A 16382-nucleotide genomic window follows, 5' to 3' on the forward strand; every position below is an offset into this window, starting at 1 on the left:
ACAACTGAAGCCATCCTTGCCTGCGGTGAAACCGGAACACAGTGGCTCACTACCATCTTTCAGAAAGCTTGGGAGGAGAGAAAAGTACCAGAAGACTGGCAAAATGCAATAGTGGTGCCAATATGGAAGAAGGGCAGCAAGAAAAACTGCAGCACATAAAGAGGCATATCACTACTCAGCCACGTAGGGAAAATGTATGCAAAGATCCTGGAGCAGTGCACTCGAGCGAAAACAGAACATCTCAGTGACGCCCAGTTTGACTTCAGAAAAGGAAGAGGCTGCACCAATGCGATCTTTGCACTCCGACAACTGTGTGAGAAGGCGATGCAATACGACCAAGATCTCCATCTCGTATTCGTGGATCAGGAAAAATCCTTCGATCGTGTCAACACAGACAAGCTGTGGAAGGTCCTCGAGCAGTACGACGTCAAGGGGCAACTGCTAGACAACATCCGAGCCATGTACGCCAACACCAGGAGCACAGTCCGCACCGCCAGTGGAACATCTGACTGGTTTCCAGTAACATCGGGGGTTAGGCAGGGCTGCAATCTCTCCCCTATGCTCTTCGTGATCTACATGGACCAGATTACAAAGGAGGCCAACCCAGACCCTGAGGCACTCAATGAACTCATGTTTGCCGATGACCAGGTAATGATGAACAACAAGACACAGCTACAAGAGCACACAGACCAGCTCAACACAAGCTGCAAGAACTACAACATGAAGATCAGCGTCAGTAAGACCAAGGTCATGACCGTCAGTAGGAGACCAGAAAAATTGGACATCAGCATCAATGGAACCCAGTTGAAGCAAGCAAGCGAATTCACTGAAAGCGGCATCTTCACTGAAAGCGGCAAATTTGACAGAGAAATAGAGACCAGATGCCAGAAAGCCAACGCAGTCAGCTACCAACTCTTGAAACATCCCAGCATCCCCATGAGCACCAAGGCGAAGCTCATCAACGCCATTTACCTACCAACGCTCACATACCAGTGCCAGACATGGTCCTTAACAAAAGCCCTCGAGAGAAAACTGGTCACCTGTGAAATGAAATGCTTGAGAAAAGCAGTGAACAAGACCAGGAGAGACAAGATCGGGAATGAGGTGATACGAGACATGGTAGGAACAAAACCAGTACTACAACACATAGAACAACAGAGGATCAAGTGGTTTGGACACCTCACACGTATGCCTCTGAACCAACCAGCTCTTCGGGCATACAACACCAAATACTCTGGCTGGAGAGCCAGAGGAAGACCAAGACGGCGCTGGAGCGACTTAGTGGCAGACACCCTCAGAGCCCACGAGATGTCCCTCCTCCAGGCCACTCGCCTTGCTGCAGACAGACAACTGTATCTCCCCGCGACGCCCACCGGTACAAGCGGAAGGAAAAAGTAAAAGTAAGTAATTAAGTAAAACCTTAATTCTTCGAAAAATAGATTCAAAAAGGTCCATGAAGAAGATGAGGAAATCTATCAAGATCTTCCTGAAGTTGTATTTCTACATGACTCGGTTATGAGCGGGGTAAAGGCAAAGAGGCTTGGCCGTTCTTACGGCTTTCATATAATCTAACACAAAACCCATACAATCGATGACCTGGAACCGACACTAAAAGCAACCTCAAAGACCGAGAAATCTGTGGACGCTGTTGTGGTCCATTGCAGGCTGAACGACATCAAAACATCTGAGCCAAGAGACAGCGGCAAATCATTTGTAAAATCCATTCAAAGATTCTCTGCTGAACATCCAGAAACAAAGATAATCATCAGCAAGATCACACCAATTAGAAACTCCGAAATGGAAGTGAAAAGAAATCTATTTAATGCACTTACCTCCACAGAACTATTCAAATGCAAAAACGTCTCTTTTGTTGACCACAATAGCTTAAACACGAAGTTTTCTGGGAAAAGCCAAGGAGACCGGGCAGACGTCATCCACCTGTCAACCATCGTCCATGGAGATTCCCTGCATGCACTGTATATCCCCCTTTCACCGAGGAGCTTGTTTGGCTGAACCCATATAATGTTTTGAATGACTGGAGTTAGATCTCTTCAGAAATGTGACAATGACTTGTAGATTTGCCCACAATTTCAGCAAATTCAAGATCTGACTGTTTCTAGTCGTGAATATTCCTTACTGTTATTCATCTTGAAGAATATTTTATCTAGTGTAATTTCATACTTGTAAACTCCAACCCGTATTAAGTCTTAAGAGTTAAGGTTTTGTAACCCCACCACTCACCCACCCACCCCTAAAAAGTTTAAATCTTAGTGTCAAGCTTAAAATCATATGGTTTTTGTTGTTGTTTTCCTCACTGATCATTCATCTAGTAGAAAAAAAGCAATAGTTTATAAACTACGGTCTTTGATTTATTCATATAGTATAAATAACATTATATTCCTGTTTGATAGGAAACATCGTTAGTAAGGAAAAGCAAATGCGATTACAAATTAGGCTACTCCAGTGGAACTGCCGATCTATTCTATCTAACCTGGCCTATTTGAAACGTTTTAATTTTGCAGTCACTTAATGTCAGTGCATGCAAGCTTCCCAAACTTCCAAATGATTATTTTCCACCAGTACTGGAACGAGGGCAAGAAGATAAGTACTGCTATTTATATACTTAGAGAATTACAGTATGATCCATGTGAGTCTCCTGTTTCAAAATCTATTGCAACCTTTGACATAGCTCTTGTGCAGCTACAGTAAAATTTAGCAACAAGCAAGTTCTCAACGTACTTTCCGTTTACCTTTTGAAAGGTCCAAACGATCGAAATACTGAGTGGCTTAGAACATTACTAGAACAACAGCCTGGTAAATGGGTAATAGCGGGTGATTTCAATGCCCACACTCCACTCTGGGAAAAGGACTGTAAGATTGTGACAAGCAATCAGTTAATAGAAAATAACACCCACAGCCCCTTTTATCTTATGAATGATGGTAGTGTTACTAGAATTCCCGACGTCTCTGAACACAGACCAACAGCGATTGGCCTGACACTAATATCCCATCATGTACCTGGGAAACAAAGACACACTGGGAAGTGATCATGTTCCTATCATCATTACAATAGCTGATGATGATAACCAGCCTGATAATAATGTCGACATAATTCCAAAATATGACTATAAAAATGCAAATTGGGATTTATTTCAAAACATTCTTACATCTCACGATTTTGAAAAACTTGAGAATGAGTGTGTAGATGTAATGTATTCAAATTTTACAGAAGCTGTTTTATCAGCAGCTGATGTGTCGATCCTAAAAGTAAAGGCTGTGAAGTCAGGTGACCGTTCAGGCAATGTCTGGTGGAATAATGCTTGTGAAAAGGCAGTAAATTGCAAGAAAGTAACATTTAAGAACTACCTCGCGGACAGTGAGCCCCAAAACTACAAAGAAATGAAGAAAGCAAACACTCAAAGTAATATGACAAGAAATTTCAGATCATAAAGACTTTCATAAAGTTTTGACAAAAATGAAAGAAATGAGAAATGGAATAAAGTTACCAAGTTGCCCAATATCAAATGACTCACAAAACAAGTTTCTATCAGATCAGGAAAACTGAAAAGGCAGAAATCTTTCATTCTTTGTTAAAATGTTTGCGAAAAATAGCAAATACGAAGGCTTATCACCTGCGTGTAAATCACATAGAGGCAGAGAAGAAAATAGTGCTTTATACAGTGATCCCATTCCGCAAAATGACTTGTGGTTTAATTCTCATATTACTTGTAAGGAGTTACAAACCACTATAGCTTCCCTTAGCAAAAAAAAAAAAAAAAGTTCAGTTGGCATCGATGCACTATCTAATGAGATGCTAAAACACATTCCGAAAAAATGTATCGTTTTCCTACACAGAATATATCAGAAATGTTGGATATCTGAAATTGTGCCACAGATATGGAAAACATCAATAGTTGTACCAGTTTTAAAAGCAGGAAAACCTAACGTAATAAAAAAAAAAAAATAAAAAAAATAAAAAAGCTATAGTATAGGCCTATTGCTTTGACTTCGCATGTCGGTAAATCAATGGAAAAAATAGTCCTGTTGAGAATACACTTACTGTGAAAAGTACAATATCATTCCAGTGAACCAGGCTGGCTTCAGAAAAGGAAGATCAACGGTCGAACACCTAGTAAAGATTACAACTCAAATAAAACGTCAGTTTGCCCGCAGAAAAAGTGTCCTAGCAACGTTTATTGACGTATAAAAAAAAGCTTACAATCAGGTTTGGCACAAACGTCTGTTACATAAACTGAAATCAGTTGGAATATCTGGTACTCTGTATGGGTATATAAAACGCTTTTTTTATCTGATAGAATTATTCAAGCAAGGGTGGGAACACATTCTTTGCCACAAAAACTTGACATGGGAATTCCACAGGGCTCAGTTATAGCCCCTATTCTCTTTTATATTCTTATTTAGGATCTCCCAAAGGCATTGTCAAATCGTGTAGTTTTAGTACAGTATGCTGATGGTATATGTATGTTGATGGGTGTCAATCTAAAAAAGTCAACCCCACAAAGAGCACAGAATTACATACGTCGTTTGCATCAATCTGATCTTGATAACCTTGGTAACTATACGTTTGAAAATGGTCTAGCTTTGTCGACTGAAAAAACATGTATGACGTTGTTTAATTCAGGTGGTAACCCATCTAGCATACCCATCTTTAAATTACTTGGTGACGTCGTTGATTATAAACAAGTAGTGAAGTTTTTAGGTGTTAATCTTACTTCAAAGCTGACATGGAACATTCACTTTGATTACATCTTATAAGCTTAACAAAGGCAAGGAAAAGTATCAATTTTATGAAAATTAAGAGCCGCTTACCCTGGGGAATGAATACAAAAACATTGATTCATTTTCCGTGGCCCTTGTAAGATCTAAGATAGACCGTGCACAAGAAATATTTTTCAGTGCACCTAAATATCTATTACAAAAGATTCAAAGTGTAGACTGTAAGGCTATCAAAATTTCCCTCGGAGTGCCCTCTCATTCACCCAACCAGGAAACATACAAAACAGCCGGAATTCTTCCCTTAAGTGAACATCGTGTGTTAGCAACAGCAATATTCGCTGTGAGATACACTTCAATGACAAAAGATTTCATTGCTGATGAGCTGACAGTAAGATCTGACATTGATTTTCCTAAAAGAGCTAAAGCCATTTCATCACAAGAAACAGTTGCAACTTACGTTTCAAAGTTATTAAAGGAATCTGATGTTAACATGAAAGAGTTAGCTGCAAAACCACATCATACCCCAGTTCCTTTTTGGGAAATGTTGAAAGCAGATTTTGATATCACTTATTCTGAAACAAAAAAGGAAGAAAACATCAATATCACAAGTACTGCCAGGATTCATATTGCAGAAAAATATCAGAATCATCTCTATATATTTACGGATGGATCTGTACTTGATGACAAAAATGCTGGTGCGGCTTTCTTTATTCCTGCTTTTAAAGTTGAAAAATCTTACTTTATTGGAAAACATCTTTCCATATTCACGTCTGAACTAATTGCTATTATACAAGCTCTGAACTACTTAGTGAGCCATCAGATAGTTTTCTCGAAAATAGCATTCTTTGTTGATTCCAAATCAGTACTTTATGCTCTGGATTTATTTAGCCTTGAAACAAGACCTGACTTAGTTATTGAGGCAAATCATTTGGTACATTGAGGATTTAAGGGACTGAGGTCAGTTTTTGTTGGGTGCCTTCTCATGTGGGCATTCATTGCAATGAGACTGCTGATAAAGCAGCAAAAAGAGGAGCACAAGATTAAAAAAAAATCGACAAAAATACATGTACGTCTTTCCGTAAAAGAGGCATACACTTTGTTAGAAAAATCAGCATGGGGTCGATTTAATAACCAATGGAAGGAAAGTTTTCAAAACACACAGGGACATTATTCCCCGAGAACATTATTACAGAAAAGATACCGAATCCACCAGCTTACTATACAATAACCTCTACTTTCTTCCGTATAAAACTTGATGCGCTGAAGACAAAGTATTAGTATCTGTGGTAAGCAGTTCAGCATTCATCATTGTTTGTTTCACTGTAAGCAGTTACATACCTTCTTGCCCAAGTATTTCAAAGAGAATAACTATTCTGCAGATGATTTTTGGAAAGTTATTTCTGACGACGTTATTATAGTCGAACTTTCACAGGCATTAGTTCATAGCCCTATTTCTACATTCCTTTAATGTGCTTCATAATTGCGTTAATGGTTTCTAATTATTGTTATCATTATTGAATTATTACTGTTAAATGTATGCATGTTTTGGTAGTTTTCTACCTTTTCTGTTTTCCTCTCCTCCAACATTCCCCCACCCACCACCCACCCCCCCTCTCCCAGCCCCCCCCCCCCCCCATTTTTCTCTGTCTTTCTCTCTCTCTCTCTCTCTCTCTCTCTTTTAATCGTCTAATATCACTGATAGTGAAAAGACGCTAAACTAAAGAACACACACACACACACACACACACACACACACACACACACACACACACAGAGAGAGAGAGAGAGAGAGAGAGAGAGAGAGAGAGAGAGAGAGAGCATGTTTATATTCCCCCATGCCCAGGTCAAAGTTCCCCCAGGTCCTGGTTTTTCCAAGTCGGTACCCCCACTCCACCCTCTGGTCGTCTGAGCCAGTTGCATTGCTCGGACGGAAGAGCCTAGTATGGTCGTAACCCACTACTAACTGTGTGTAGTATGGGTTAGTCACGTGTAACTGTCAAAAAGTTAGAACCAAGCAATGCAACTGGCACGCGCCCCCTACTCCTCTCCTAAAAAATGTTCCACCAGGTCAGAATTTCCTTGTCACTTTGCATGACACGAATGCATGCAACTCCTACACCTTTTGCTGTTCCAAACAGCAGTTCACAACAACAACAACAACAACAACAACACACACACACACACACACACACACACACACACACACACACACACATGAACGGACACACACACACACACACACACACACACACACACACACACACACACACACTTAAAGAACGTCTACACAAATATCCGTATTCACAAAGCAATATGGTTGGGTTTGGTTGTTTTTGTTTTGTTTGTTTTTTTCTAGAGAGAGAGCATGTTTATATTCCTCCAGGTCTAGGGTTCATTGCAGGAGCCTTGTCAGCTATATGTATATACCTACAACGGGGCTGAGGGGAGGGGGCAGGGGGTGGTTGGCTGTGTAGCTTTCTACACAGCGCACATGCTGCCGTCACTGTGATGGTGTTCCTGCACCATTGCCAGCAGCTGGTCATCGTTCAGATTGTTCCAGTCTACTGCTGTTCTTAACGTAGAACGAGTTCTTAAATTGTTCTGTTCTTGCTACTGGGACCTCTAATGTTCTGTTATTTTTCCTGGCTGACATCTGCACGATGTTGCTAGAGAAAAAAAAAGAACAACAAAAACATAGACTCATTTTGTTTACGCAAGTGAGTCAAAAAATCAGCAACGCGTCTGGGCTGGACGTGGCGTCTGTTTGCTGTTTGTTCTTTTGAGAGATGGCCAGGTGGTATGGCCGGCACAACTCTCAACCACTGGTTTAAACAGTATTTTATTTGGAACATGTCACAATACAAAACAGATATCGATGAACAGGACAACAAGAAAACCTTATATAAAGTCCTGTCCTGATACTGACATGTACATACTGAATATGTGACGGATGTCATCATAACTAGAAGTTAAGGCGTGAACATATATGAGCTTTGAACAAAACTAAGCTGAGATATAAATAAAGTGAAGAAAATGAATAATACACGTGTGGTGGAGGAAGGAGTCAATAGAGAGAGAACGAGAAGTATCAAAGCTGGGGCACAAGCACAGCAAGACAACTTGACCGACAAACAAAGCGGCGAAGGTCAAAAACAACAACAACAAAAAAGCAAACAGACAAAAATAACAGGCAAGCACGCCATCATGTATTCATATCATGAGCTGGCAAGTGAAAGGGCAGCACTCTTTCAGGCACATGCACTTACATGTATGCATACAGACAGGATATTACTCATCGTTATAAACCTTTGAATCAAATGCATGCAAACATAATTATATGGGTATAATTATGTATACGTACACACACATGCCCATCCACACACACACACACACACACACACACACACATATATATATATATATATATACACACACATACATACACATATACATACACACATACATGTGACCAAGCGCGCTATGCTTGCTCCAACACTATTCACGCACAAGCCACAGCAGACGACAGTTTTCCCTCATAACCCGCGCACAGAATGTGTGACGTCACTCCGCTTACATCATTTTGTCCTCCTCGCCAGACACCTGCTCACAGCTCGCCCAATGTCGCATCCCGGTACGTCATTGGCTGAGAGCAAACTTGTGTTTCTGTTCCACAGTATTTAATTAATAGCTCTTTTGTTAGATCAGTAAACTACTAGTACTATATACTGGCAGAATCGTCTTAACTCCATCTTTAAATCTATTCCATTTATGTTTGCCTACGTGAAACTGATTTAACGCAGTTTGTAATTTTCAGCGATGAGCTCGTTAAAACTGACCCTGTTCAGGTGACTTAAATTAAGATTATAAATTCATCTTAAATAATCAACACTTCATTTTACACTCATTATAAAGTAGGCGTTGAGCTCTTTCTTTTGCAACTTATCCGATGCAAATCGGTTCAGTAATCATCTAGAAATCTGTCACTGAACACCTTGTAACAAGCACAGTTCTCATCAGATTTCTTCAGATTAGTGACGATTTGGTTTGCAGCCCACGTGATTGTCTTTGTAGTTCGCCTAATTTGTATAAATTGGCCGAGCGAGTGATGAGTGGTCACTTCCACACCCGAGCCAGCCGCGGCCAGCACCTGCTCTCTTCGTCTCTTGCCGTGTAGTGGTCAGTGTCGTTCCCACAACAGCATCTCACTACGTATGGCTGTAAGTACTATTGTGTAGAACGTGTTGACTTGTGAAAGGTATTCTTCGACACAGTACTTGTGTTCATATAAGTATGTCCAGTTGTTGCTTTGTTCAGTTAATTCTTTGTTTAGTTATGGCTTTGATATGTTAGGCACAGCTCGGCTATGATTGATCTAGAAAATCGCCATGTCGTCATATGTTCGTAGAAGTATTCCATTTGATTCTTTTTACGTCAGTCAATGACGTCTCGGGACACAAGAAAGTCTGTTCCAGAATGTTCTAGGGGATGACTCATTCTCTCTCATCTGCTGTCACTGAAGGTTAGGTTACTTATCCCCGCTTCAGCGGAGACGATTTAAATGTTGAGCGCAACCTTAGCTATGCTCATATTTGGCTTCGATGCAACGGATAACTTGTGTAAGTTCATTCTCCACTTAATGGTTAAGCCATGATGGTGCTTCACTTACTCTCTGGTCTATCAGGTTGCCAGTATTATATCTAAGCCACTGATTCTCCATCTTGTTTACTATTCAGGTATTATCTTACATGCTGATCTCGGTTGTACTGCTACAGTGTGCTCAGTACTCTAAGATGTGTGTAGTATTCTGTTGAGGTGATTACAAGATAGTGTTTGATTAATATCAGTTATTGGTTAAAACCACCTGATATGTATCAGTCTGTTGATTGTAAGTTAGTTATCATGCTCTCTCCTATACGGCTTATTCCCGTATAGTGCTACATGATAAACTTGCTTCATTTGAGTCACTTTGACACACAGTATGAGCTTTTTGAGTCCAGACCAAGTAAGTCTTTCCAGCTCAGTTATCATGCTTTCTCCTATACGACATACTCCGGTATAGTGCCACATGATGATTGATTCATTTGAGTCGCTTTAAATTTAATACAGCTGAAATAGTTTTCCATGGATTAGGTTGTTTGGTTACTTTACTAATTAAGTATAACCCTAGCCCTTTAGTTGCATGGTCTTGGGGACCAGGTGAAGAATAACAGACATGTTGCTTTTATGAGTTTACTGTGTATGTGTACTTGATAGTGAGTATATTTTATAAATTATATGTTAAATATTTTATGTACTAAGTTTGGGGTTTGATTTCCCATTTGGAGTTGATAGGATGAGTTTGTTGTATTTTGATAATTATGTTGTTATTATTTACTATAAGGTATGTTAGTATCAATGGTACTTGACTAAGGGAGTTGCATATAGTTGTTTTGGGCAAATACCAAACCCAGAGGTAGGCACAGCACTGTGTATGCTCCATGCTACCCACATCCATGAATGACTGACTTCCCACTTATGGTGCTTCCAGTGTTCATGTATTGTAGAATATGGTTTTTGTGTTTCGGTTTGGTTTTGTTTCCCTCCTTTATACTTTGTTGATGCGGGTACTCTACCAGTCTTGGTCTTTGCCTCATGTATGCTCATTGTTATACGTACATGCAATGTTGACATTGTATTTATGGCTTTTATTTGTTTGTGTCTTGCAGGCACTGTTTTCCTGTATGTAATAGCTGTAGCAAATAAACAATTGAAAGGGCGTCCGCTTTCATATGCTCCTGCCTGCACGAGAACCTGCTATCTTCTACTATTCCTCATTCCACTCCAACCGTACCCTTATCCCCTGTCCTACCCTTACCCCTATCTCCACTCCACTCCAACCCTACCCTTACCCCGAGTCCATCACACAATTGGCGCTGCGAGCAGGGTTCCTTAAGGAGCAGAAAGTTACCATCCATACAACAGGAAAACGGTGCAGCTGAATACAGCAAACTGAGCAATGGCAAACGAAGCACACGCCATCACCCTCCGCCCCCACAAGCTGCCCAAGTTCTCTGGGGAGGAAGGGACATTAGATGTCGAGGACTTCATCCGCGAGGTAAGGCTGGCCCTCGAACTCCAGCCCTTACCAGACTCAGTAGCAGCGGGGTGGCTCCTCGCTTCGCTGGAAGGCCGGGCCCGACAGGAAATCGTCAGACTGCCAACTGCTGACGTAAACTCGCCAGACAAAATTTTAGAGTTGATTAAGGAAAACTGGGGGGAGCAGCGCGATGGCCCCACACTGGCAGCTGCCTTTTATAAACGCCAACAGGGCGTGGGGGAAACAGTGGGGGAGTATGCCTCTCAACTAAGGACTCTTTGGATGAAAGCCAACCATGCACAGGCCCACGTACTGCCACCAGAAGTGCTCTGTCCAACTTTTGCCAATGGCCTTCATCCAGCTGCTTTACGTTGCGACATAAAGCGGATCCTCAGGGAACACCCAGGCACCACCTTTGAAGAAGCCAAAAGGGAGGCCCAGAGGTGGATGAGAGAGGACAACCCAGACCCATTAGACCAGTTTGCGGTGGCAAGGATCGCTCGACTGGAGGCTCGAATTGAGGCCCTCACCACTGCACGGGCATCTGCACCTACACCTGCACCGGCACCTGCAGCTACATCTGCACCTGCTGGCCAGAGAGAAGTCGCGTGGGCCCCACCAAGACTGCCACAGCCATCTCAGCACATGCGCCGGGATCAACAACCCCTGCGACAAGGACAACCACTCAAGCAAGAAGCAAGAGATGGAGGGAGATCACGACCACGCTGTCTGTGGTGTAGTCGTTTCGGCCACACTGAGCAACAGTGCCGCACCAAGCAGCGGTACATGCAGCAACGGGGAGGCAAGCCAGGACAACGACAGGGAAACTTCTAACCCCCGTTGCCATCAGTAGGCAGGCAACGGGGGGCGGGAACACGCTGATTGGCCAGTGCCCCACAGCAGACATCACTCTCAACAACCAAGTGGTGTCTGCACTGATTGACACAGGAAGCGAGGTGACCACAGTGACTGAGACATGGGCAGCGAAACATCTCAGTCATTTGAAACTACAGGACTGCCACATCACAGTCAGGGCTGTCAACGGCGCAGAGGTACCATACACCGGCATCTACGTCGTCGACATCCAGCTGTTCGACCAACACTGCCCCAACGTTCCAGTCCTTGTTGTCAAGGAGCCCACAGATCCAGCCATGCAGCAACGCAAAATGCACCTGCCTGTACTGCTGGGCATGAATGTCCTGGGTCCATGTCTATCGAAAGCCCAGGGCCTTCCTCCCTACCTCCAGACCACTATCCGTGAGATTCATCTTGACAACGTCTCCACAAGAGGAATGGCACGGACACATCAGAAATGCTGCATCCCTGCAAACTCTATGGCGACAGTGCGGGTGACTGGGAATGAAACTGCTAACCACCTCTTTGCTTCTCCACTGGCCCAACCACTCCCAGGAGGGCTTCTCCTGGTGCCAACACTCATTGCTGCTGACAAAGCTTCCCGGTATGTTCGTCTGGCCAACCTTTCACAGGAAGACAAGTTCCTGCCAGCTCGCACTCCTGTGGCAACCCTCCATGCTGTTGTTGCAGTTGAGAGCCCAGACAACATCCAGGTCACAGCACATGCCAATGAACTTGTTGTCTCCCTCCAAACCAATGCTTGCCCACCTACCCCTCCCCCTCCCCAATCTACTCCTTTCCCCTCTCTCGATGGCACCGCTACTCAGCAACAACAACTCCAGGAACTGCTGTCTAGGCATGCGACTTGCTTCTCCACGGGTGAGAATGATCTGGGTTATACAGACGCAGTCTATCATCGCATCCGAACGACAGACCCCACACCAGTGGCCCAGCCATATCGTCGAATACCTCCACACCAGTTCCAGGAAGTACAGGACCACATCAAGGGGCTCTTAGCAAAGGATGTCATTGTAGAGAGCTACAGCCCCTATGCAGCCCCAGTCGTCGTGGTCCGGAAGAAGGACGGCAGTCTTCGCCTGTGCGTAGACTACAGACGCCTCAACTCCAAGACAGTAGGCGATGCATACCCACTACCACGGATCCAGGAATCCTTTGATGCCTTGGTGGGAGCCCAGTATTTCTCAACACTCGACTTGGCCAGTGGCTACCACCAGATAGCTATGCACCCGGACGACCAGCACAAGACCGCCTTCATCACTCCTACAGGCCTCTTTGAGTATACTCGAATGCCCATGGGGTTGGCTTCTGCTCCAGCTACATTCCAGCGGCTTATGCAGTCAACAATGTCAGACTACCTGTTCCAGTTCCTCCTGGTATACCTGGATGACCTTTTAGTCTACTCCAAGTCATTTGAGGAGCATCTGGGACATCTGGATGCACTGCTGGGTCGCATTGCACAGACTGGTTTGAAACTCCGTCTGGACAAATGCCAGTTCTTACGCCGAGAAGTCACCTACCTGGGCCACACCATCTCTGCAAATGGCGTAAGCTGCGAAGCTGGCAAAGTCGACGCTGTCAGGAATTGGCCGAAGCCGACCACTCTGAAAGACCTCCGCAGCTTCTTGGGATTCGCCAGTTATTACAGGCGTTTCATTCATCGCTTCTCTCACACCGCCGGTCCTCTCCATGACCTAGTGGCTGAGGCAGCAAAACAGGGAAGAAAGAAACTGCTGATCACCCGACTATGGCAGCCCAAGCATCAAGTGGCGTTTGATCAGCTAAAGACGGCCCTCACAACAGCTCCAGTCCTTGGCTATGCAGATTTCACAAAGCCCTTCATCATGGAAACTGATGCCAGCCATGACGGGTTGAGTGCCATACTCTCCCAGGACCAGGATGGGGGTCGACGTGTCATTGCGTATGCCAGCCGTCGTCTACGCCCCACTGAGAAGAACCAGGCTACGTACAGCAGCATGAAGCTTGAGTTCTTGGCCATGAAGTGGGCCATCACAGAGAAGTTCCGGCACTATCTCATAGGTGCCACCTTTGTTGTCCTCACGGACAACAACCCATTGGTCCACTTCCAGACTGCGGCCCTTGGTGCCTTGGAGCAAAGATGGGCATCCCAGCTAGCCCAGTTCACCTTCGAGGTGAAGTACCGGCCAGGTAGAGCCAACCCTGCTGACGCCCTGTCCCGATTACCATTTGTTTCCCATCCCCCATCCATATCCACTCCGATGCCCCCAGAAGTTGCACTTTCAGAAAGTGCCCTTTGCAACCACCAGAGCGTCAGCACAGCAGTTATCATACCCCCTGATGGTGACGTGCCACCAACTCCGTCCCCAACTCAGGAGACTCTGCTGCCACGACTCAGCAGACCCGAACTCCGACAGCTCCAGCTGGAAGATGTGATCATTGCACCCGTGCTGACAGCCTGGCCATCCAAGCCAAAAGCCAGCCAAGACCGTCAGGTACGCACCCTGTTGCAGCAGCATGCCCGACTGGTCTGCGAAGACGGTGTCCTGCTCAGGCAGATAACGGACCCCAAACTTGGAGCTTCCAAGCAACTGGTCCTCCCGAGCACGCTTCGCCCCGATGTCCTCGAGATGGTACATGACCGCATGGGACATCAAGGCTACGAGCGGACCATGGATCTGCTGAGACCTCGTGTTTACTGGCCAGGTATGTATGCTGACACAAAAGCATATCTTACCAGATGTCAGCGCTGCACCATGAACCGCCTGCCCTCCAAGATTCACACCCCAGTTACCCCTTTACTGGCCAGCCGCCCACTAGAAGTCCTAGCCATCGACTTCACCAGACTGGAACCTGCGAGTGACGGCCGGGAATCCATACTAGTTGTCACGGATGTCTTCAGCAAGTTCACACAAGCCATCCCAACCCGCAACCAGGAAGCTTCAACAGTTGCCCAGGCCCTGGTGCGAGAATGGTTCCAGCGTTACGGGGTACCAGAAAGAATCCACAGCGACCAAGGCCGTGACTTTGAGTCCAAACTGGTCAAGGAGCTGTGCCGCATCTATGGCGTCAAGAAGACCAGAACAACGCCATACCATCCCCAGGGTAACGCCCAGTGTGAGCGGTTCAACCGATCCCTCCATGATCTGCTGCGCACCCTACCACCGGAGCAGAAGAGACGCTGGCCCATACATCTGCCGGAGGTTGTGCAGGCGTACAACAACACGCCTCATGCCTCCACGGGGTTTGCCCCACACTTTCTTTTGTTTGGACAGGAACCCAGGCTCCCGGTAGACGATCTTCTAGGGCGCCCTGAACCGACAGCTGCAGGAGCTGTGGACTGGGTGAGGCAGCACCGACAGCGACTCCAGGTGGCACACCAGAGGGCACTACACCAACTGCAACAGGCAGCCCTGCAACGTGCCAAGTTCAACAGGCAACACAGCACGGCCAATGATCTACACGTTGGGGACTACGTCTACGTAAGGAACCGAGTCCTGGGCCGCAACAAGATACAGGACTTCTGGCAGCCAGACCTCCACCAGGTGACTAACCGCCCCTATGGACACCTACATGTCTACTCCGTGGTGCCATTGGCGGGTGGCCCCGAGAAGGTCATCAACAGAAAACACCTGCTGCCAGCAACTGAACCCATCGCAGACTGGGAGCCAGACCAGCCCAAACAGCAACCTCCAGTTCCATCTCCACAAGACTCTGACACAGACTCTGATGATGAGGTATGGTTTATAATACCACCCCATCCCCAGCCCAGGTGTGGAACTCCTCCACCCGACACTGCGTCAGAAGCACCCCAGGCCACAGCCCAGAACGACCTGCCTGCAGCATCGGCCCCTGTGCAAAGACGGTCCCAGCGCCTCAAAGAGAAGGCCAGAATTAAGAATTGACATTCTTTTCCTTTCCTTCCCCAGAATGGACAATTGAGGTTGAAATTCTAGTCTCACTTGCAACTAGGACTATTTCATCCACTCTATTTTTTTTCTAGTCTTGCCTCTCCCATGCCCTTTTCTGCCATGTGGCCAGTGCAACGCAAACTGTTTCATCTCTTATGTACATGTTTTCTTATTTTGTTTTCATTCCAACCAGTTTAGGTGGAATTTATATTTTGTGGGTTTTGGTGTACTTTTTTTTCTTCTATTTTTTTTTATTCTTGCCTCCCCAAGGCCAATCCTGCTAAGTGGTCTTTGCAAAGACAAATATTTGTTGTTGAAATGCTTGCTTGTTAATTCTAAGCACTAGTCGGGCAATCATGTGATACATAGATTGATATGCACAAAACTGAATGCTTTCCAACCCCTTCTCTATATCAAACTCTTCAAAGTTAAGTTAGGATGCATTTGACTAAACTCTTAACTTAACCTGGCTAAAGCCACATTGAATATAGAAGTAGAGTATTGTTCCTAAGAATGTTGCAGTCATTTCACATTCGCTTAGCTATTAGTTATCAGCTAAATTATCTCCCTTACCTGCCCAATAATTCTTGTTTGATGCTCAGCTAAGTCTCCTCACAAGAATTACTTTAAATTAACCATCGCGGACGATGGTTTTCAAAAGATGGGGGGAGGTGTGACCAAGCGCGCTATGCTTGCTCCAACACTATTCACGCACAAGCCACAGCAGACGACAGTTTTCCCTCATAACCCGCGCACAGAATGTGTGACGTCACTCCGCTTACATCATTTTGTCCTCCTCGCCAGAC

The 16382-nt window shown here is 44.9% G+C and overlaps 1 protein-coding gene across 1 annotated transcript; it reads left to right on the top strand.

Annotated features, from left to right (window-relative positions):
• Window positions 1–192: 192 nt before the first annotated feature.
• LOC143278160 (uncharacterized) lies at window positions 193–2110 on the top strand. The gene is made up of 2 exons (XM_076583210.1): window positions 193–1004; window positions 2095–2110. The coding sequence occupies exons 1-2, from the start codon at window positions 193–195 to the stop codon at window positions 2108–2110; spliced, it is 828 nt and encodes a 275-aa protein (XP_076439325.1).
• Window positions 2111–16382: the final 14272 nt, after the last annotated feature.

The sequence above is a fragment of the Babylonia areolata genome, chromosome 2 (assembly GCF_041734735.1).
Source record: "Babylonia areolata isolate BAREFJ2019XMU chromosome 2, ASM4173473v1, whole genome shotgun sequence".
NCBI classification, from domain to species: Eukaryota; Metazoa; Mollusca; class Gastropoda; order Neogastropoda; family Buccinidae; genus Babylonia; species Babylonia areolata.